Here is a 22,916-nt window from a genome sequence, read left to right on the forward strand (position 1 = left end):
TTTTTAATTTTGTAGGTCCCTTAATAATTATTTTTTTCAATTTGTTGTCATAGCGGCATCGGCAATAGACGTATACGTTCTGTGTTATTTAATTACCTATAACCAAAGCCTATAACCACCTACATATTATGAACCATGAGATAGAATCAAATGACCGCCAGATCTTAAAAACAATATTTTTTATTATTTGTTTTTATAGCCGTAAGACGTATTTAAACACCGTGAGAAAATGACAGCAGTCTACCTATTACGATTCATGAGATTACAGCTCGCTTACAGATAGACGCACGTACAGACCGACGACGGACAGCAGAGACTTATTTATTTATTTAATCTTTATTGCACATAAGAAAACACACTGTACAAAAGGCGAACTTAATGCCATAAGGCATTCTCTACCAGTCAACCTTTAGGCAAAGCAGATAAGTTGTAGGCGGTGCAAAAATATGTGGTATACTTTGATGATACAATTACGTACCTGTACGAACACAAAGACATAAACACATATAAATATATACAAATATATATATAATATAGTTACAAATACATATACATACATATACATACACATACATATGAATTCAGATGAACTTACAAAGCAGAAACACTAAGATTTTCCAGTACTGCCAGCAAAGTGCTCACTTAAGGATTTTTTGAAAGCAAACCTGTTCGGGCACTGTTTAATTTTGACAGGGAGACTATTCCAAAGGCGAGCTGCCTGAATAGAGAAGGAAGACTTAGGGCGATTGTGCACTACAATGAATTTTCCCCTCCGGCAGTCCGAGTTTTTACGGTCCGATATGGCACGCCATTAAATGTATATAGTAGCTTGTGCACTAGACGTAATTTTACCGTCCGGCATTTTACTTTTCCCCATTCCGGACAGTTTTTTTCGTGTTTATGCTTGTACACTGCCTCTGGAATTAGTATTATTCATGACTTGGCTGGCGGGGGCGGACTAGGGGGGGTGTGTGTTTCATGCCACTGCGCCGCACCTGCGAGTAAAAAGACGGACAAGTGCACAAGCCAATCATCCGTTTTTTTCATGCCACTGCGCCGCACCTGCGAGTAAAAAGACGGATAAGTGCACAAGCCAATCATCCGTTTTTTTCATGCCATATCGGACCATGAAAACTCAGACTGCCGGACAGTAAAATTCATTGTAGTGCACAATCGCCCTTAGGGTTCTGTTTCCGTTTGTAATTTTTCGGGTATAGGACCCTAAGAGACAAAGTTAGACAACCGTGAGACAAAAAGTATCATGTGTAAAAGGGATAGGAATAATGGCATTGTGACATCATTTTGGGGTTCAAACAAACCAGAGGCCATCACGTGAAACAAAACCTATTTTCGGAGTAAACAAAGCAGAACTATATCAAACGTCAATATGCAGACGACATCAAACAACTACAAAGACTCAATTACGTATCGTTCTTATAGTTACCGTCCCTTATTACGACCGCGAAATGAGGCAATTTCGCGGACAAAAGGAGGCCCCTCGACCAGCGGCGATTCAAAAGTTTCCATTTGACGGGCTGACGTGGACACCCCAGCTGTCCAGTTTATTGAATTTGGTCCTGTCTGTAGGATAGCCACACGTTTATTGTACTGTCCGAGCTGATTAGGGTGCGCATTGTTACAGGTATGCAACCAAATATTTCGGGAATAATTTAATTATGTGAGTAGTTTATGATTGAAAATTGAAATAGTTTGTTTGATGGAGTTGATTAAGCCGTTTTATCAAACGCCAAGATATTTATTACATAAAGCGTTATTATATGATAACATTCCAAGTCGTGTTGTTGTAAACTTTTAACAACTATCTATTCTAGAAATTTATAACTCACGACCAAAGTTTAAAGCACACGGCACAGCACAGCACGAGTAAAGTTTTAAAATAAGTAAGAATAATAACTCATTAAACCCAAGCAGTATATAACAAGCAATAAGTAGCATAAATAACACGTTGTTGCCAAAAAGAACACTCACATAAATAAGTTATTGGCAAAAAAATCATTTTTGGTACAAGGTTTTATCGCTGACTGTACTTTTCTTACGACTGACAACTAATACTCATCGAGACAATTCTAAAAACCCCTAACACAATTAGGTTGCGTTATTTCATCACAGAGTTCCTATGGCCACCTCCTGTCTCCATCATCAGATCAGCTCGATGGTACCATAATATTGCATTGTCATCCGATTTATACATGCATGCAAAATTTCAGCTCAATTGGAAACCGGGAAGTGGATCAAATTTAACTTGCAAGATTTGATTACAGACCGACAGACAGACAGACAACGGTCAGGTGAAACTAAATAAAAGCTTGTAAAAAAACAACGGGTTGCACTCCGGGAGTGCCGGCTGTAGTGAAAACTCAATGACAAAATGTCTGCAGCACTATGTATAATTGAGGTTAACGCCATCTGGCGTTATTTCGTCGCATTACTTGAAACCCCTAAGCACATCACTGTGAGTACTAGAGTTATATTAGTACCAATTTGAGGGACACTCACTAGATGGCATTTAAATCAAAAAAGAAAAACTCAATGACTTTGTAACAGTATCCGTCACACGTGACGTCTCGTCTTACGTCTTACGCTCTCGCGAGTTTAACATTTTTTCCCCATCGCAAAAAGTGCTCAGCGCCGCTAAAGAAGTTGTCACTTCAAAAAACGAATAGACTAGTTACTTAAGGAACAGTTTAGTAGGTAATGCTTAATACTTTAAGTATAGGTACCTAATTTTTTTCAGCATCATCGTGCCGAGCAGACAAATAGGCTTCCTCTAACATGTTCCATGTTTATCTATCTTTTTACATAAATGTCATCTGAACATCTGTAGATTGGTTTTCCGCATCTTCTATTGAAATATCTTTAAATTATTGCCTTACTTGTTTAGGAAGTTCATAGTATTGTTATAAAATACGAGTTAAGTACCTACTGAAAAACAAATTTCTTACAGACGGCGATTCGGGAAATGAATTAGAGATTCGCTAGATATGAAACGTATGTGTAAAGATATGTGACGTTCCACGGCAAAAGGTACCTTATGGCGGCTGGCGCTTACGCTATTATTAACGCCGCTCCAATATTCAGCCGGGGCAATGGTACCGTTTTCCGTGAAACGATACATATCTTTACTATTTCATATCTAGTGAATCTCTAATTCTTTTCCGGAATCGCGCTGAGAGTCTATGATTGTCTCCTATTATTTGACTGTTTATCTCAATTTAAATTATTCAATTAAATTAAAATCAATAAATTAATTAATTCACTGAATATAGAGTTACCGTTTCCGTCCCTTCTCGCCGAGTAGACATAACAAAATAGAGTAAGACCAAGATAAGTCTGCAATGGCTTTGATAGCACGCGCAGTGTAAGTGTTATTTTAAAATTATAACTTCTATGAAATTGTGACGTATAAATAACACTTGCACTGCGTGTGCTATCAAAAACGTTGCAGACTTATCTTGGTCGAACTCTATCCTCCTGAGTCCCTGAGGCCTTTATAAAGGATTATGGAAGAAGGTTCCAAATTCAAAACTGCAATAATGACAAGAGGGGGACTCAGAAGGCTATTCGACTTTCGTATGTAGGGGAGGTATCAAATAAGCGCTCGCCAAATTTCACCGTTGACCGCATCATACGAAGATAGTTGACCAATTAATTATTATGTTGCGTTTTTGACCGCATTCTCCGAATACTTATTTTATGGAGCATCCCCTGCGGTCGAGAGGTTATTTATGACGGTGCCGGCGATTTCAGCTGAACACATACCGAACTTATTGGGTTCATTATAATCATTATACATATAAGTTTATTTTTAGCTTCTATTTGTGAATATAATATGGAATATGGGGAGAGTAAGGCAGGATTAGTTAGTGTATAAGTATGCAAAATATAATAACTATAATTTTCTCTTGTTTTTACTTAGCCAATAGTTGCATCAATTATTCTTTCAGTTTATCTTTTATAAGGAAACAATCAAGTTTTATTCCAAATACTAAAACAGGATATTAGCAACATGCATGATTTTTTTTATAAGTCTCTGAGACAGTGATTTTTTCCACCTTTCATTTAAATATGTTAAACTTTCTAAACTCGAATATCTTTACAAAAATGTTACAAAATAATTGCGGATTTCTCATTTTTTGCATTAATTTGAACGTGTTTAGTGAACAAAGATAGTTACAAATATTATTATTTATGCTTGTTCTCAATTTACGTGTAGGTATCGCTACACCTTGATCTAATTATCCATTACACACGGAGATATCTATTTCATACTGCAAATTTATTATGGCAGTCATGCGTCCCTGTTCGTCGGCGGTCATCCATTAGCTTAATGTGAGCAATATGTCGTGCTCATACCAGCATGACTCCGAATCACACCAAACGGGATTTAACAGTATTTAATTCAGTACAAAATAAATCCATGCCTCTTATTCCTGTGCTTTATCGGTTAACTTAGATGTTATGAGTAGTTAATTGGATTTCACTTTTGTTTTTTTTTGTTACCAAATAAAAATTAATTTAATTGCGTATGCTGCTCCGGGTAAATACAAGCATGACAGCACCCATGGTGTGCAAAGATAATTAATGAAATTAACTTATTTTCCTACTGCGCGATTCGAACTTTAAGATACGTCATTTAATCGATCTAGAAACGATATGGATTAGATGTGTCAGTGTCAGAAGTGACGTTTTTGTTTGAAGAAACGTCACATTTGACAATGACATATCAAATCCATATCGTTTCTAGATCTGTTAATTGTCGTATCTTTAGTTCGAATCGGGCCGCTACACAATCGAGATTGTAGCGCTACGCCGTAACCTTAGCACAGAAAGTGAGTGCTCATTTTTTCTTACGTAGATAATAATCAGAGTTCGGACAATTTATCGCAAAAATAAATATTGTATGGAACATGATAATTTTTTTTTTACAATTTTGAACTGCAGTTTTTGAGTATAATCTGGAAATTTTATAAAGATACTGTGTACATAATATTAGTTTAATAAATCTTGTCCTATTTTGAGATATAAATGATTTTTGATGGTTTTGCGATGATTTGTCCGATCACTGATAATAATCATTTAGTTGGTACCGACGATCGAATACTACATAACTCCACTTTAAATAGGTACAATATTTATTTAATTGCGTATCCAGATATAGAACAATAAACTAACATTAACGGGGATGTACCTACATATTTAATTACCGCGTTATGCCTCTTATTCAGCAAAGTCACTTTTACTTAAAGTGGCATATTTTTACAGAAACAAAAAAAATAACATTTATCAGTTTATTATTTCTAATTCTGAATCTGAACTTGCGCTATTCGAGCGCTATCACGTAGATAGGACTTTATTAAAGTTTAAAGGTTGCCATTACTCATGAGGTCGGGATGGTCGCGGTTGATTCCCCACATGTAATAGACGCAATAAATTTGGACTATTTTATTGGCTATTAAAATACTTAATGGAACTGTTTCGTGTCCTGCCTGGAACTAAACGTGCAAGTGTGCAGGTATATTGCCCTGAAATATTAATGATGCTCCACTTATTTCATTGAAAATGTTGTTATGTTACTGGTTATTAAATATAGATACGAGGCATACAATTATGCAAAGATAACCTACCTATTTGTGGAAAAAAATTAAGTATTTATTAGGAAAATAGGATAAGCAAACCTATAGGTACACATCACTCAAAGCATAGAAGTCGTACAAAAGTTATAATAATCCTTTGTAAATCAATGGCCTATGTGAACCAGCATAATGAACTTAATTAAATTTACCGTCAGCAATAGGATCACAATCCGTTGAGTTCCTGGCACGCGTGGATTTGCAAGGATTTCCATCAAATTAAACACCGTCTTTGCCCAACTATTTATAAAGATTCCGCGGGGGCGCCATTCATGGGAAATTGACGTGTGGACTTGTAGAGTAGGGCTGAGCGACTCTGACGTTTTGTTCTTTAAAAAATCTGTATATATTTAAGTTCAAGTAATGTAATAAGTATTTAAAAGTAATGTGTGAGTTATTTTCGTCTAAATCATTTCAAATGCCATTAAAAAAATATTTAACCATTTTTCGATACTCCTCCTTCCAGCTTTGTCTATTTTGCGCCAGCTTTTGGACTGTTTGGTACGACATAACCCCTACTTTTTCTTTGACTTGATCCAAGTAAGTGCGTCTGGGTTTTCCTCTACCTACTTTTTTTAATTTTAATTTCTTATGACATTATTTTTCCAAGAGTACCTAGGTAGTTAATTGGTTACGTTGTGATATAACAACAATAGGTATGTAATTATTGTAATTAAGTAGATAAGTTTATATCAATAAACATACAAGGCGGTATTTCAATACATATATACATTTGTATCTTCACAGTATTTTAGCTTTCGCTTAAATGTTTATTTGTGTCAGCCCTGTGTTGGAAAGAGCTCTCGCCTCAGCCCCCATTGTGCCGATCGAGAGGTACACATCTACCTCATAACCTTCGCCCCGTCCTATTATTCTTTCTGACGTCTTCATTTCGCAGGGAACTTTCTTACCAATAGAGAGCTGATACAACGTGCTTGAGTTTTACATTCATGCCAAGTATATCAAGACTTTCTGCAAAATAGTACCCGAGTCAAGTCAATAATTTTAGCATGAATTCTACTGTCAGAATCATGATTTTCAAATGTGCATTTTTTCACACCATCAATGAGATTATATTGGCCGGGTTTTCTTTAAATTTTCAATCATTACGACTATTTTAACTACATATGAATATATGTAGTAAAAATAGTCCGAATGGACACTAAACATTAATTCACGTGCACGTTTTTGACGTCAAAAAGACAATAATTCAGAAAACCCAGACAGACTGGATGTGTGAATTTATATTTAATTTTGGTATGAAAACCACTCGTGACCACTCTATATAGTTTAGTTTTAATACGCAAACGTATTCTATTGCGTGTGGATAAGAATACACATAAAGGGCCCGAACACGGCCCTGCATGATACTTCCAATTTACGTAGACCCCTTTCAGATCAATGCATCTTTCTAAGTTTCTTGTTAAAATTGGGAGTGGAGTATAGGTGAGAGGTCCTATCCCATTTGGTCGTGATTTCACAACAATTGAGCACGTAAGGACGCATTTATATGGATTCCAAACGCATTCCGCAAATGATCACAATTTGAAGATAAATGTGATTTGCTTCGCAATTTCAATGAACCGGTGTACAGTCGACGTCAATAATATGTTTACATTTTTCGCCTTATTACAAAGGAGTAAGGTGCAAAAGGGTAAACATATCTTTGACGTCGACTGTACCAACCTACTATTCTAATACCGTAATATTTTTTACGAGATAAGAAAATGGATAGATTTGTTTGACGAGCGCATGTCAATTCCATATTGTAGCATAAATCAAGATCTTCTTACCAGTAAAAAAGATTTTAAACATTACAATACAGGGTAACATTTTTAATAAGTAGGTACCTATTTAGTTAGGTTGACACAACTACATCATGATATAGTGAGTATTACATTAAACAAGGTACAAGTAACATTAATAAATAATGCTGAATCAAATAATTTACAATTAAATTAATGCGTTGACTTGAGTAATCTTCAAACAAGCCCAGGTTGAATTTGAGTGCCAATATTTCGTTCACCCACAGCAAATAAGTAAAGGGAATCGCAAAGCCCCACAAAAGCCTACGTGCATTAGCATGAAGTGGATGACATACTCTCCTCGGATTAATCCCATATTAGTCATGCATCAAAGGACTCCCAACGCGAACGGCATTGTGGAACGCCTCCGACTCAGCGGTGAACAATACGTCAAATTATTAAGCGATCGTAACGTTTGAGTACTTCTTGACCCATTTCTGTCCATATTAAATTACAGCTAATCTGCTTGTCTGGAGTAAAGCCTACAGGGGCGGAATAAGAGCCAGTTCAATGAAACAAATAAGTGACTTAAATCACGCTTAAGTATAGGCCATAGGACATTGATTAACAAAGTTGGTTTATCCACTGGCTTTAGGCTGTTTTTATGGAAGATAACTCAGATCTGAAATAATAGGCAGGTATCACTTACCCTGTTATCATTCGTTACCTTTAGTATTTTTTTCGTTAGTTACATAATATATATCATAATAATTATGAAAAAATACATGAAATTTGCTTGAGAAGTTTCGATAAATTCTGAAGTTGGAATTTTATGTTCATATCATATTAGGGCATGTTGTTAAAGCATATCTGTTGTGAAGTATAATTATCTATATTTATTTTAGTAATACCACTGTATATATCTTGTTTGTAAATAAATGAGTTTAAAAAAAAATCTATATTTTTGCGGTGGGAGGGTGGGAACATTAATTGCATGTAAAAAAATACGCAAGTAAGTATAACGGGATAGCACTGATTGACTAGCACGTTATCTTTTCGCGGATAAGCAAAGAAATATTTTGGTTTTGAAAAAAATATCTATTATATTTTGAATGAATTTATAGCAGTCAAACTTTTGTCTTGGAGGAAAACCTGTCCTCTTGGGCAAGATATTTGTATGTGATTTCAATATTTAAATACCATTTATACCACTAACTAGATTTCTTTAGCAACTGCGTCGTGTGAGTTAAATAGCGTCTGCATCTGAACCCTACGACCTCGTTGGTCAGCAACTCACCCAGTAATTAATTAGCAGAAAGGAATGTATTTAAGAGATATATGTAGGTATTAATAAACATTTTGGTAATTTTCTTTTCATACAATTCAACAGTGTAAACCGTCTTATAAGTAATACGTCGTTAATAAGTAGGTAATTTGCTTCCTGCTTGACGTATCACGGCTAGTCTTTGATCATTTACTTAATCCTACTATTTACAAGTGACCGTAATAGAGACACAGGATTCTTTACAGCATACGATAAGAAATATTTTTTCAGTACCTATTGTTTTATACACTACTGTCGCAATTTTTGGAATCGCACACTGTAATAAGCCTTGAATTTAATTTCTGAGTAGGTACTACCAAGAATAAGCCTACTCATTTTACCATTCATTGCCTCTTCGGATCCCAACGATGTCTGCAAAAGAGGAATTTCTTGCCTTAATGGACTATTTAAGTGATATCACTTCGAAGATATTTTTGTATCCCTTCTTGGGTAGATCAAAAACTAAGCTTCTTTGTTATCGTTTAATTTGTTTCCTAATCATTTTTGCGTCTTTTCAACAGTTCGTTTTTTTGTGTGTTTCCAAATTGAACAGTTTTCTTGATATTGTCAATATCGCTCCAAATATTGGAGTTTGCGCGATGTCCGTTACTAAATATATAAAAATAAATAGTAACAAGGAATTATACAATTTAATATTTGTTCATTTCCGTACAGATATGTGGGACATCATCTCCGAAAAATGTCCGGAAAATGTAAAAATTTTGAAAAGATATCAAAAAATTATAAATTTCATTACAATTTGGTTTGTTTACTATGTCGTGCCGTTGATTTTGATCGTTACATCGTTCCCGATTCTAATTATGTATTACGATAACATGGTCCTTGGAAAGGAACTCGAGCACCGTTATCCTTTCGAAGCCTGGTACCCTTTTGACAAAGTAAAGTGGTATTACGCTGCTTACGCATGGGAAAGCTTTATTACGGGGCTTGTTGTTTGTATTTACACATTTTCAGACCTCATAAATGTATCGTACATAGCTTACATCTGCTTAGAATTAAAACTTCTTGGTACTCACCTGAAGGAGCTCATAGGAGCTGAAGATATAAAGCAACTGAAAAGATCACAGAACGCTACGGCTATTCATTACAAAATTAGACAAAAACTAAGAGGAATTATAATAAAACATAATTTCATTGCAAAGTAAGAAACTTTTTAAACAATTTGACTCACTGCCCGATTCGAACTTTAACATACGTCAATTAATAGATCTAGAAACGATATGGATTAGATGTGTCAGTGACAAAAGTGACTTTTTTGTTAGAAGAAACGTCACATTTGACACTGACATATCGTTTCCAGATCTATTAATAGACGTATCTTAAAGTTCGAATCCGGCCGTCATTTGATTTTAGCTTCATCTTGACATAATTATTTTTATATTTTCAGCATTTCATCTCGGCTAGACATTGTTTTTGGTGATATAATGCTTGTTAATTACACTTTTGGATCCGTGTTTATTTGTCTTACTGCTTTTACGTTTACGGTGAGAAATGTCACCTAATTAACAACGTTACCTTTTTCTTTAGCTTTTAGGTGACGAACAATGATAAGACTTTATTTTTCAGGTTACCAACGAACTTTACAGTACTTTGCGCTGTTTTTTCTTCCTTATTTCATTGGTAATTTCAATGCTCAATCAATGTATCATAGGGCAATGCGTAAGTGATCACGTAAGTAACATGTACAACTTTTAGTGGTTATAATAATAAATAGTTATAATAGTTACAACTATTAATAGGATATCATATATATTTTAATAATTGAAACGTATAAGTCTTTGGGCTTATTTAGAAAAATAAATGTGAAGTGCTCACACACATGTTTCATTTCATTAAACGTTTATTTGACAATAAACCCTTGAATATTGGTCGATGCATGCGACTAACAGTCCATTATACAAAACTTACAAAAGGCCTTACTTACACCCAGAATCCTATTCCGCTTATTTGGAACACCTTCAGATTATTTTTATTCTGGCGTTTGTTTACTTACTTACCTGGCCTTACGGGCAATAAGAATGGGCCATGCATGGGCCAGTACAGCGGTGTGACACCGCTACAACGCGATTGGTTGATGAGTTCGCATCACGCGCGCGATTGGTCGCAACTAGTTGTGTTAGACTGCACGATTGGCTCGAATTCCTTAGTGACACCGCTGAACTAGTACCATTTTTAGGCCCATCCTGAGATATACGTCAATGACTTACGTATTCAATTCGTTGGTGTTTGTTTTAGAGCGAGCAACTAGCCCAGGCTCTCTACGATTCCAAGTGGACCTACGGTGACAGGCAAACGAGACAGTTGGTCCTCATGCTCATCAAGCGCATGCAGAAACCCTTTCAACTTACCGCTAAGGGATATATCGCCATGAATCTTGATACGTTCACCACTGTAAGTTTTATAGTCATGTATAAAAATATTACGGTTTAAGGATTTCATTATCCGTTTTTCATAATTTTATTAATTAGTGCATAAAATATTAGGTAGGTACTCCATATTGCAAAATACATAAATGATTTTAGTAATGTGTTTAGATTTTAAGTTAGGTCATTTATTTTAGGATATATGTAGATTATTAAGTAGATTTTAAGATTGATTTATGTTAAGTTCTATCTGTTATGTCAATTTGTAAAAATATTTGGTAAATAAGGGTTTCTCTGTATTTATTTATGCATTTAATAAATCATATCTAATTAAATACATAAATATAATGGAATTTTACCCGATTTTTGTTACAGATTTGCAGCACATCATATCAATTCTTCAATCTTCTTCGCACTATGTATGATCTTAAAGCTAATTAAATCTGCGTTTGTTTTTCAAACCTCACCGAAGTAAGCATTGTAGCATGCACTGTGCAGTGTGCAGACATAAAATAAACAAAAGTCATCAAGTAGCAGTATGTTTATGTGTTTTATTTGAAAATGCATTTTTATTTTACCAATATGTACCTAACTATAATCTGACATTCGTTCGTCCGAATAGAAGTATTTTATAACTTTCAACCCCCTTTTCATCTTCTTACAAATAAATATTTCGTAGTGAAGTTATACGATACATATTTATTTGAGTAATATTAGTTTCCTAACGTTATTACGTCCATGAAAATGTATTTGAATTTCAATTTGATGCTCGCTCTCGCTGTATCCCGGTTCGAGCCTACGCTCTGTGCGGGCTGCAGCTACATTTGGCACCGGGCTCGATGCCATCTTGTCTTTATTGCGTCAATAAAATCAAAATTTCAATACTTATACCTAGGAAACTGGCTTCTTAAGACGAACGTGGACGGCCGCGAGTTTTTATACAAACGTAGGTAGAGTTAGACCAAAATAATCTGCAACGATTTTGATAGCACCTGTCCACTAATCCGGGGTTAACCGGTTACACCTGGAGTTACCAGTACCTACAGTTTGACACTGGGTTAACGGTTTAACCGCTTAACCCCGGGTTAGTGGGATGTTGCAAGTGGCCCTTAGGCATTTAACCACCACTATACCAGCATACCTACAGCCAGTAGGACTATCCACGGCGGATGGTAAAAGGCATATACATATACAGCACCAGGCCCTATATACAGTATCCTGCCAGAAAGCCAGTCACAGCAAGCTGCAGTGCATGCAGACGACACCTAAACCGCCTAGTGCAGCAAATACGCGGTATCGTTTTTGAAAAACAATTATGCGTTTGTGGCACTTGCGGTTGAGATATCTGGGCCTTGGTCGTTATTATCGATATAAAATTAAGTATCAACAACACGTCTCGAGTTACGAGGTGGTGCCCGAACGTCCCCACTGCCCAATGGTCCCCTACCTCCTCTACCTATTGTAAAAATGTTAACCACCAGTGCCAGAAAAATCAGCTGTTTGGTAATATCGCTTTCAAAATCATTGGCGTTGTTCACCACTAGTTTTGTATAACATTCCAGTATAAAGACCTCTCAAGTTCTCGCGCCTTAAACGGAATAAATATTTCGAAGCGTGCTACAAAGAACATAGATATCGAAATTATTTAATTGCATGTTTGAGAAAAGTCTTATCAGTTTATTTTGGCTTATCTTATCAATTTTCTCAGTTACACGAAAAAACTCATTATTTTCTCAAATCGTGCTAAAATCGAATTATTTAGTGATTTTAGTGGATCACGACTAAAGTTATATGTATTAAGACTGTCTCACGAATAATTTAATGTTACAATAAACTTATTATTGTTTTTTTTTTTATAAATACGTGGGCTGGCGACACATCAACCACATCTTTCGCTGTTAAAGAGGATATAAAAAGGAAAGAAAGATGGCATTCAACGTAAAAAACTTGCTTATAATAACCTTACTAGTTCCGTTTGTACTGGGTAAACCAGGATATAGTAAGTATTAACTTTTTTTTTCATTTATAATGAACACATTGACGCCTCCGCGGTAAGGATGACTCATGTTAGACTGGGCCGTGGCCGGGCCGGAGCTTCCGGAGCTTCGTTTTCTATGGAAAGCACCACGTGATCACCGATCAGCCGTCATAGAAAATGACATGTCGGACGCCTCGGTCCGGGCACGGCCCGGTCTAGCGTAAGTCAACCTGTAAGCGGAGCAACAGATTTGATGCTCACTGACTCATGCGTGCAAGATACATCAGCGTTTGGCGCATTGGCGTTTTCTATCAACGATTTTCACCTTGGCTAGGGCCCATGAGCTTGCATTGAAACTTTTATAAATACATATGTCATTTTTACACATCGTCTACCTATTATGTGAGAATGTGAGATGTGAATATTAGCCTAAATATACCTAGTTTTTATTTTTATCATTTATCATTTTAGAACTTTCAACGAGAGCATATAACTTTTAATTCAATATGTAGTGAATTTATGCAGCAAATTACAATCTAGACAAACCTTTCATCGACGTTAGCTACCATAAGGTTACATTCCGATCAGATTCCGATTGAGAAAGCATTGCTACGCAGCGTTGCGGGATGATGTAAGCTGCGGGAAATGAGCGATGCCATCTTTTTGATAAATTACACTAACGCATTTTAAAGTTTTAATCACAACAGCAATGCAGCAAACTCTGCAAATCAATTCATTAAAGAAGTTCAAGCTATCTGATGTAATCTTTAGGTGCAGTCAGCATCATCAATATCAAATAGATAGTGGAGGCCCATGTGGCCAAATATATCAGACAGCATCCTAATTTCTATAAAAAACCGGTTAAGAGCATGTCGGGTCATGCTCAGTGTAGGGTACCGTAGTTACTCGCTTGTCACTATAGGCTGCCTTGAACGGGGGCTATTAGGCGGTACCCTACCTGTGTATAACAAGCAAAAGGGAGTACCTTTGCAACACTTATACTAAGAAGGGATTTTTTTTTTGCAAAAACTCAAAAACGGCTCAACCGATCATGTTTGTATTCATCGAAAGAATTTACGAAGCTTTACTTGCAATTTTGTTTCATAAATTTTCGACCCTTGATTCATCATAAGACAATTGTTTTTCTTGATTTGGAGCGAACATTTCCGAAAATAAGTATTTTCTTTAAAAAAAATGGTTATAGTAGACCCCTGTTTATGTTGAAAGACCTATCCAACGACACTCCACATAGGATTAAAGCGAAAAAATAATAGAAAAAAAAGTTTTGTAGGGGAGGTAGTGAAACTACCTTACAAATTATGTGTCCATGCCAAATTGCAGCTTTCTAGCACTAACGATCACGGAGCAAAGCCGCGGACGGACAGAGAGACGGATTTGGCGAAACTAGAGGGGTCTTAGTTGACTACGGAACCCCAAAAAACAAAGACGTGTTACTTTATATTTGGCTACTTTGGCCGTCACTATCTATTTGAAAAAGCCTCCTCCATTTTAATCCATGTTTGTCTGTCTTGAAATGTGGTCATCCAGTTTTTGCCAGCTGTTTTTACATCGTCCACCCATCTTTTCCTTCGTCGTTCTTCGTGTCTTTTTCCAGTGGGACCATAATGCCACTTCGTTGTTGTTATGCTGACTGTATAATTATAATGTTGTTGAACACCTTGTCATACCACGGTTGGCATTTCAAAAATTATACGTTATGACATGACATATTATACCTAGTTTAAACATGTATTCTGCCGTTAGTAGGAGGAAGTGCGCACCTGACAAAATCATTTTTTTTTCATAGTCGCGTGATCCCTTTGCCACCCATAAACGATAAACCATATCTTCTTCTTGTTCTTCTTCTTCGTTACACTCTTGACAGAGTGGTCGTGGCCATTATGTAGACTTTTGAGCGACTTGTTTAACGACACGTCGCCATTCCTCCCGTAGTGGTGCTTTCCGTGAACATTCGCTTACTGTGACCCTGGTTTGGTCATACACACTGGCTTTGATTTGGTCGGTCCAACTCATTGGCGATCTTCCTCTAGCCCACAGCACCTCCCACTCTACCATCCCTGTCATCTCCCACCCATAAACATATTGCACCGAATTTCGAAGGTCAGATATTGTTTCTTAAATTATTCATGACCATAACTACCATACCATACAGTATAGCGATACCATAAGAATTGTAGAGCATATCGCTTAAAAAATATAACGTCACAATATGAAAATAGGGTTTAGGGGGAGGGTAACAGTCAGGTTAAGAAAATGATAACAAATAATTGTCAGGTTAAGTTAATAATTACTGCACAATTCACAATTATAGCATTTAAAGCATCAACATGGACCAAACTAATCAAATCCACCATCTACTTAAAGAGTGATCTCATAACTTATGAGTGATATCTTGCTACTCGTGGAAGTCGTGGATATCTACCTTTACTACTCTTTGCCGTCTATTTGGGTAGGTTTGTTTTGGGCGATTGTGAGGCAATTAGAAAAATCGTTAATTAGATGGTGGATTTGATTAGTTTCGTCCATGTTGATGCTTTAAATGCTATAATTGTGAATTGTGCATTAAGTATTAACTTAACCTGACAATTATTTGTTATCTCATAAGTTAATTTGACACGCTCGAATAACTACAAAAATCCCGTCTTAGGCTCCACTACTATTACGTCCTTCTTCCTACCGACGACAGTATTGCGTTGCAGAGAGGGATTCGTAATACGAATTTCGTATGTCCAATTTTTCTATTTATTCCATTACTGGTGCATGGTTACATATGTGGTTGAATATGATTCCGATAGGCAGATAAATGACACTAATATGTATTCCGACAGGCAGAGGTGATAAGGGCGGTGACGACAAGGGCGGAGATGACAAGAGCTCAGGTGGAAGTGCAGCCGCTGCTGCTGTAGCTTCTAGTTCAGGCGAAGATAATAAGGGCGAAGATGACAAGGGCTCAGGTGGAAATGCCGCCGCTGCGGCTGCAGCATCTAGTTCAGGTGGAGATGATAAGAAAGGAGATGATAAGGGCGGCGATGACAAGAGCTCAGGTGGAAGTTCCGCCGCTGCTGCTATAACTTCTAGTTCAGGCGGAGATAATAAGGGCGAAGATGACAAGGGCTCAGGTGGAAGTGCCGCCGCTGCGGCTGCAGCATCTAGTTCAGGTGGAGATGATAAGGGCGGAGATGACAAGGGCGGAGATGACAAGGGCTCAGGTGGAAGTGACGCCGCTGTTGCTGTAGCCTCTAGTTCAGGTGGAGATGATAAGGAAGGAGATGATAAGGGCGGAGATGACAAGGGCTCAGGTGGAAGTGCCGCCGCTGTTGCTGTAGCTTCTAGTTCAGGGGGAGATAATAAGCAAGGAGGTGATAAGGGCGGAGATGACAAGGGCTCAGGTGGAAGTGCCGCCGCTGCTGCTGTAGCCTCTAGTTCAGGCGGAGATAATAAGGGCGGAAATGACAAGGGCGCAGGCGGAAGTGCCGCCGCTGCTGCTGTTGCCTCTAGTTCAGGTGGAGATGATAAGGAAGGAGATGATAAGGAAGGAGATGATAAGGGCGGAGATGACAAGGGCTCAGGTGGAAGTGTCGCCGCTGCTGCTGTAGCCTCTAGTTCAGGTGGAGCTGATAAGGAAGGAGATGATAAGGGCGGAGATGACACGGGCTCAGGTGAAAGTGCCGCCGCTGCTGCTGTAGCTTCTAGTTCAGGCGGAGATAATAAGCAAGGAGGTGATAAGGGCGGAGATGACAAGGGCTCAGGTGGAAGTGCCGCCGCTGCTGCTGTAGCCTCTAGTTCAGGCGGAGATAATAAGGGCGGAGATGACAAGGGCGCAGGCGGAAATGCCGCCGCTGCTGCTGTTGCCTCTAGTTCAGGTGGAGATGATAAGGGCGCAGATGACAAGGGCGGAGATAACAAGGGCTCAGGTGGAAGTGCAGCCGCCGCGGCTGCAGCATCTAGTTCAGGTGGAGATGATAAGGGCGGAGATGACAAAGGCTCAGGTGGAAGTGCAGCCGCCGCGGCTGCAGCATCTAGTTCAGGTGGAGATGATAAGGGCGGCGATGACAAGGGCTCAGGTGGAAGTGCAGCCGCCGCGGCTGCAGCATCTAGTTCAGGTGGAGATGATAAGGGCGGAGATGACAAGGGCGGAGATGACAAGGGCTCAGGTGGAAGTGCCGCCGCTGTTGCTGTAGCCTCTAGTTCAGGTGGAGATGATAAGGAAGGAGATGATAAGGGTGGAGATGACAAGGGCTCAGGTGGAAGTGCAGCCGCCGCGGCTGCAGCATCTAGTTCAGGTGGAGATGATAAGGGCGCAGATGACAAGGGCGGAGATAACAAGGGCTCAGGTGGAAGTGCCGCCGCCGCGGCTTCAGCATCTAGTTCAGGTGGAGATGATAAGGGCGGAGATGACAAGGGCTCAGGTGGAAGTGCAGCCGCCGCGGCTGCAGCATCTAGTTTAGGTGGAGATGATAAGGGCGGAGATGACAAGGGCGGAGATGACAAGGGCTCAGGTGGAAGTGCCGCCGCTGTTGCTGTAGCCTCTAGTTCAGGTGGAGATGATAAGGAAGGAGATGATAAGGGTGGAGATGACAAGGGCTCAGGTGGAAGTGCAGCCGCCGCGGCTGCAGCATCTAATTCAGGTGGAGATGATAAGGGCGCAGATGACAAGGGCGGAGATAACAAGGGCTCAGGTGGAAGTGCAGCCGCCGCGGCTGCAGCATCTAGTTCAGGTGGAGATGATAAGGGCGGAGATGACAAAGGCTCAGGTGGAAGTGCAGCCGCCGCGGCTGCAGCATCTAGTTCAGGTGGAGATGATAAGGGCGGCGATGACAAGGGCTCAGGTGGAAGTGCAGCCGCCGCGGCTGCAGCATCTAGTTCAGGTGGAGATGATAAGGGCGGAGAGAATAAGGGCGGAGATGACAAGGGCGGAGATGACAAGGGCTCAGGTGGAAGTGCCGCCGCTGTTGCTGTAGCCTCTAGTTCAGGTGGAGATGATAAGGAAGGAGATGATAAGGGTGGAGATGACAAGGGCTCAGGTGGAAGTGCAGCCGCCGCGGCTGCAGCATCTAGTTCAGGTGGAGATGATAAGGGCGCAGATGACAAGGGCGGAGATAACAAGGGCTCAGGTGGAAGTGCCGCCGCCGCGGCTTCAGCATCTAGTTCAGGTGGAGATGATAAGGGCGGAGATGACAAGGGCTCAGGTGGAAGTGCCGCCGCCGCGGCTGCAGCATCTAGTTCAGGTGGAGATGATAAGGGCGGAGATGACAAGGGCGGAGATGACAAGGGCTCAGGTGGAAGTGCCGCCGCTGTTGCTGTAGCCTCTAGTTCAGGTGGAGATGATAAGGAAGGAGATGATAAGGGTGGAGATGACAAGGGCTCAGGTGGAAGTGCAGCCGCCGCGGCTGCAGCATCTAATTCAGGTGGAGATGATAAGGGCGCAGATGACAAGGGCGGAGATAACAAGGGCTCAGGTGGAAGTGCAGCCGCCGCGGCTGCAGCATCTAGTTCAGGTGGAGACGATAAGGGCGGAGATGACAAAGGCTCAGGTGGAAGTGCAGCCGCCGCGGCTGCAGCATCTAGTTCAGGTGGAGATGATAAGGGCGGCGATGACAAGGGCTCAGGTGGAAGTGCAGCCGCCGCGGCTGCAGCATCTAGTTCAGGTGGAGATGATAAGGGCGGAGATGATAAGGGCGGAGATGACAAGGGCGGAGATGACAAGGGCTCAGGTGGAAGTGCCGCCGCTGTTGCTGTAGCCTCTAGTTCAGGTGGAGATGATAAGGAAGGAGATGATAAGGGTGGAGATGACAAGGGCTCAGGTGGAAGTGCAACCGCCGCGGCTGCAGCATCTAGTTCAGGTGGAGATGATAAGGGCGCAGATGACAAGGGCGAAGATAACAAGGGCTCAGGTGGAAGTGCCGCCGCCGCGGCTTCAGCATCTAGTTCAGGTGGAGATGATAAGGGCGGAGATGACAAGGGCTCAGGTGGAAGTGCAGCCGCCGCGGCTGCAGCATCTAGTTCAGGTGGAGATGATAAGGACGGAGATGACAAGGGCGGAGATGACAAGGGCTCAGGTGGAAGTGCCGCCGCTGTTGCTGTAGCCTCTAGTTCAGGTGGAGATGATAAGGAAGGAGATGATAAGGGTGGAGATGACAAGGGCTCAGGTGGAAGTGCAGCCACCGCGGCTGCAGCATCTAGTTCAGGTGGAGATGATAAGGGCGCAGATGACAAGGGCGGAGATAACAAGGGCTCAGGTGGAAGTGCCGCCGCCGCGGCTTCAGCATCTAGTTCAGGTGGAGATGATAAGGGCGGAGATGACAAGGGCTCAGGTGGAAGTGCAGCCGCCGCGGCTGCAGCATCTAGTTCAGGTGGAGATGATAAGGGCGGAGATGACAAGGGCGGAGATAACAAGGGCTCAGGTGGAAGTGCCGCCGCCGCGGCTTCAGCATCTAGTTCAGGTGGAGATGATAAGGAAGGAGATGATAAGGGTGGAGATGACAAGGGCTCAGGTGGAAGTGCAGCCGCCGCGGCTGCAGCATCTAGTTCAGGTGGAGATGATAAGGGCGCAGATGACAAGGGCGGAGATAACAAGGGCTCAGGTGGAAGTGCCGCCGCCGCGGCTTCAGCATCTAGTTCAGGTGGAGATGATAAGGGCGGAGATGACAAGGGCTCAGGTGGAAGTGCAGCCGCCGCGGCTGCAGCATCTAGTTCAGGTGGAGATGATAAGGGCGGAGATGACAAGGGCGGAGATGACAAGGGCTCAGGTGGAAGTGCCGCCGCTGTTGCTGTAGCCTCTAGTTCAGGTGGAGATGATAAGGAAGGAGATGATAAGGGTGGAGATGACAAGGGCTCAGGTGGAAGTGCAGCCGCCGCGGCTGCAGCATCTAATTCAGGTGGAGATGATAAGGGCGCAGATGACAAGGGCGGAGATAACAAGGGCTCAGGTGGAAGTGCAGCCGCCGCGGCTGCAGCATCTAGTTCAGGTGGAGATGATAAGGGCGGAGATGACAAAGGCTCAGGTGGAAGTGCAGCCGCCGCGGCTGCAGCATCTAGTTCAGGTGGAGATGATAAGGGCGGCGATGACAAGGGCTCAGGTGGAAGTGCAGCCGCCGCGGCTGCAGCATCTAGTTCAGGTGGAGATGATAAGGGCGGAGATGATAAGGGCGGAGATGACAAGGGCGGAGATGACAAGGGCTCAGGTGGAAGTGCCGCCGCTCTTGCTGTAGCCTCTAGTTCAGGTGGAGATGATAAGGAAGGAGATGATAAGGGTGGAGATGACAAGGGCTCAGGTGGAAGTGCAACCGCCGCGGCTGCAGCATCTAGTTCAGGTGGAGATGATAAGGGCGCAGATGACAAGGGCGAAGATAACAAGGGCTCAGGTGGAAGTGCCGCCGCCGCGGCTTCTGCATCTAGTTCAGGTGGAGATGATAAGGGCGGAGATGACAAGGGCTCAGGTGGAAGTGCCGCCGCTGTTGCTGTAGCTTCTAGTTCAGGCGGAGATAATAAGCAAGGAGGTGATAAGGGCGGAGATGACAAGGGCTCAGGTGGAAGTGCCGCCGCTGTTGCTGTAGCCTCTAGTTCAGGTGGAGATGATAAGGAAGGAGATGATAAGGGTGGAGATGACAAGGGCTCAGGTGGAAGTGCAGCCACCGCGGCTGCAGCATCTAGTTCAGGTGGAGATGATAAGGGCGCAGATGACAAGGGCGGAGATAACAAGGGCTCAGGTGGAAGTGCCGCCGCCGCGGCTTCAGCATCTAGTTCAGGTGGAGATGATAAAGGCGGAGATGACAAGGGCTCAGGTGGAAGTGCAGCCGCCGCGGCTGCAGCATCTAGTTCAGGTGGAGATGATAAGGGCGGAGATGACAAGGGCGGAAATGACAAGGGCTCAGGTGGAAGTGCAGCCGCCGCGGCTGCAGTATCTAGTTCAGGTGGAGATGATAAGGGCTCAGGTGGAAGTGCCGCCGCTGTTGCTGTAGCCTCTAGTTCAGGTGGAGATGATAAGGAAGGAGATGATAAGGGTGGAGATGACAAGGGCTCAGGTGGAAGTGCAGCCGCCGCGGCTGCAGCATCTAATTCAGGTGGAGATGATAAGGGCGCAGATGACAAGGGCGGAGATAACAAGGGCTCAGGTGGAAGTGCAGCCGCCGCGGCTGCAGCATCTAGTTCAGGTGGAGATGATAAGGGCGGAGATGACAAGGGCTCAGGTGGAAGTGCAGCCGCCGCGGCTGCAGCATCTAGTTCAGGTGGAGATGATAAGGGCGGAGATGACAAGGGCGGAAATGACAAGGGCTCAGGTGGAAGTGCAGCCGCCGCGGCTGCAGTATCTAGTTCAGGTGGAGATGACAAGGGCTCAGGTGGAAGTGCCACCGCTGTTGCTGTAGCCTCTAGTTCAGGTGGAGATGATAAGGAAGGAGATGATAAGGGTGGAGATGACAAGGGCTCAGGTGGAAGTGCAGCCGCCGCGGCTGCAGCATCTAATTCAGGTGGAGATGATAAGGGCGCAGATGACAAGGGCGGAGATAACAAGGGCACAGGTGGAAGTGCAGCCGCCGCGACTTCAGCATCTAGTTCAGGTGGAGATGATAAGGGCGGAGATGACAAGGGCTCAAGTGGAAGTGCAGCCGCCGCGGCTGCAGCATCTAGTTCAGGTGGAGATGATAAGGGCGGAGATGACAAGGGCGAAAATGACAAGGGCTCAGGTGGAAGTGCAGCCGCCGCGGCTGCAGTATCTAGTTCAGGTGGAGATGATAAGGGCGCAGATGACAAGGGCGGAGATAACAAGGGCTCAGGTGGAAGTACCGCCGCCGCGGCTGCAGCATCTAGTTCAGGTGGAGATGATAAGGGCGGAGATGACAAGGGCTCAGGTGGAAGTGACGCCGCTGTTGCTGTAGCCTCTAGTTCAGGTGGAGATGATAAGGAAGGAGATGATAAGGGCGGAGATGACAAGGGCTCAGGTGGAAGTGCCGCCGCTGTTGCTGTAGCTTCTAGTTCAGGCGGAGATAATAAGCAAGGAGGTGATAAGGGCGGAGATGACAAGGGCTCAGGTGGAAGTGCCGCCGCTGCTGCTGTAGCCTCTAGTTCAGGCGGAGATAATAAGGGCGGAGATGACAAGGGCGCAGGCGGAAGTGCCGCCGCTGCTGCTGTTGCCTCTAGTTCAGGTGGAGATGATAAGGAAGGAGATGATAAGGGTGGAGATGACAAGGGCTCAGGTGGAAGTGCAGCCGCCGCGGCTGCAGCATTTAGTTCAGGTGGAGATGATAAGGTCGCAGATGACAAGGGCGGAGATAACAAGGGCTCAGGTGGAAGTGCCACCGCCGCGGCTGCAGCATCTAGTTCTGGTGGAGATGATAAGGGCGGAGATGACAAGGGCTCAGGTGGAAGTGCAGCCGCCGCGGCTGCAGCATCTAGTTCAGGTGGAGATGATAAGGGCGGAGATGACAAAGGCTCAGGTGGAAGTGCCGCCGCTGTTGCTGTAGCCTCTAGTTCAGGTGGAGATGATAAGGAAGATGATAAGGGTGGAGATGACAAGGGCTCAGGTGGAAGTGCAGCCGCCGCAGCTGCAGCATCTAGTTCAGGTGGAGATGATAAGGGCGCAGATGACAAGGGCGGAGATAACAAGGGCTCAGGTGGAAGTGCCGCCGCCGCGGCTTCAGCATCTAGTTCAGGTGGAGATGATAAGGGCGGAGATGACAAGGGCTCAGGTGGAAGTGCAGCCGCCGCGGCTGCAGCATCTAGTTCAGGTGGAGATGATAAGGGCGGAGATGACAAGGGCGGATATGACAAGGGCTCAGGTGGAAGTGCCGCCGCTGTTGCTGTAGCCTCTAGTTC

General features: G+C 42.6%; 2 protein-coding genes and 1 long non-coding RNA gene across 6 annotated transcripts in view; all 3 read left to right on the top strand.

Annotated features, from left to right (window-relative positions):
* Nucleotides 1–9,074: 9,074 nt before the first annotated feature.
* LOC134800899 (putative odorant receptor 85d) lies at nt 9,075–11,673 on the top strand. 4 transcript variants are annotated; one of them, XM_063773508.1, is made up of 5 exons: nt 9,075–9,882; nt 10,129–10,225; nt 10,308–10,400; nt 10,977–11,132; nt 11,480–11,673. In XM_063773508.1, exons 1-5 carry the CDS (start codon nt 9,089–9,091, stop codon nt 11,543–11,545), a joined length of 1,206 nt encoding a protein of 401 aa, XP_063629578.1. In that variant the 5' UTR covers nt 9,075–9,088; the 3' UTR covers nt 11,546–11,673. The 4 variants fall into 4 exon arrangements, with proteins under 4 accessions (XP_063629578.1, XP_063629660.1, XP_063629535.1 ...); XM_063773590.1 differs by having other exon boundaries at nt 10,308–10,361; XM_063773465.1 differs by having other exon boundaries at nt 10,308–10,412; nt 11,480–11,670.
* Nucleotides 11,674–15,942: 4,269 nt separating this feature from the next.
* Nucleotides 15,943–16,324, top strand: LOC134798018 (uncharacterized). Its single transcript, XR_010145146.1, has 3 exons — nt 15,943–15,982; nt 16,028–16,147; nt 16,193–16,324. It is a non-coding gene; the product is annotated as an uncharacterized LOC134798018 (long non-coding RNA).
* A 33-nt stretch (nt 16,325–16,357) lies between these two features.
* Nucleotides 16,358–22,916, top strand: part of LOC134790076 (uncharacterized transmembrane protein DDB_G0289901-like) — a 50,215-nt gene continuing 43,656 nt past the window's right edge. The window contains exons 1-2 of the mRNA XM_063760877.1: nt 16,358–16,402; nt 16,471–16,762. Of these exons, the coding sequence (XP_063616947.1) occupies nt 16,358–16,402; nt 16,471–16,762 (337 nt within the window). The remainder of the gene's footprint in view (nt 16,403–16,470; nt 16,763–22,916) is intronic.

This window comes from Cydia splendana, chromosome 1, assembly GCF_910591565.1.
Source record: "Cydia splendana chromosome 1, ilCydSple1.2, whole genome shotgun sequence".
In the NCBI taxonomy this organism is placed as follows: domain Eukaryota; kingdom Metazoa; phylum Arthropoda; class Insecta; order Lepidoptera; family Tortricidae; genus Cydia; species Cydia splendana.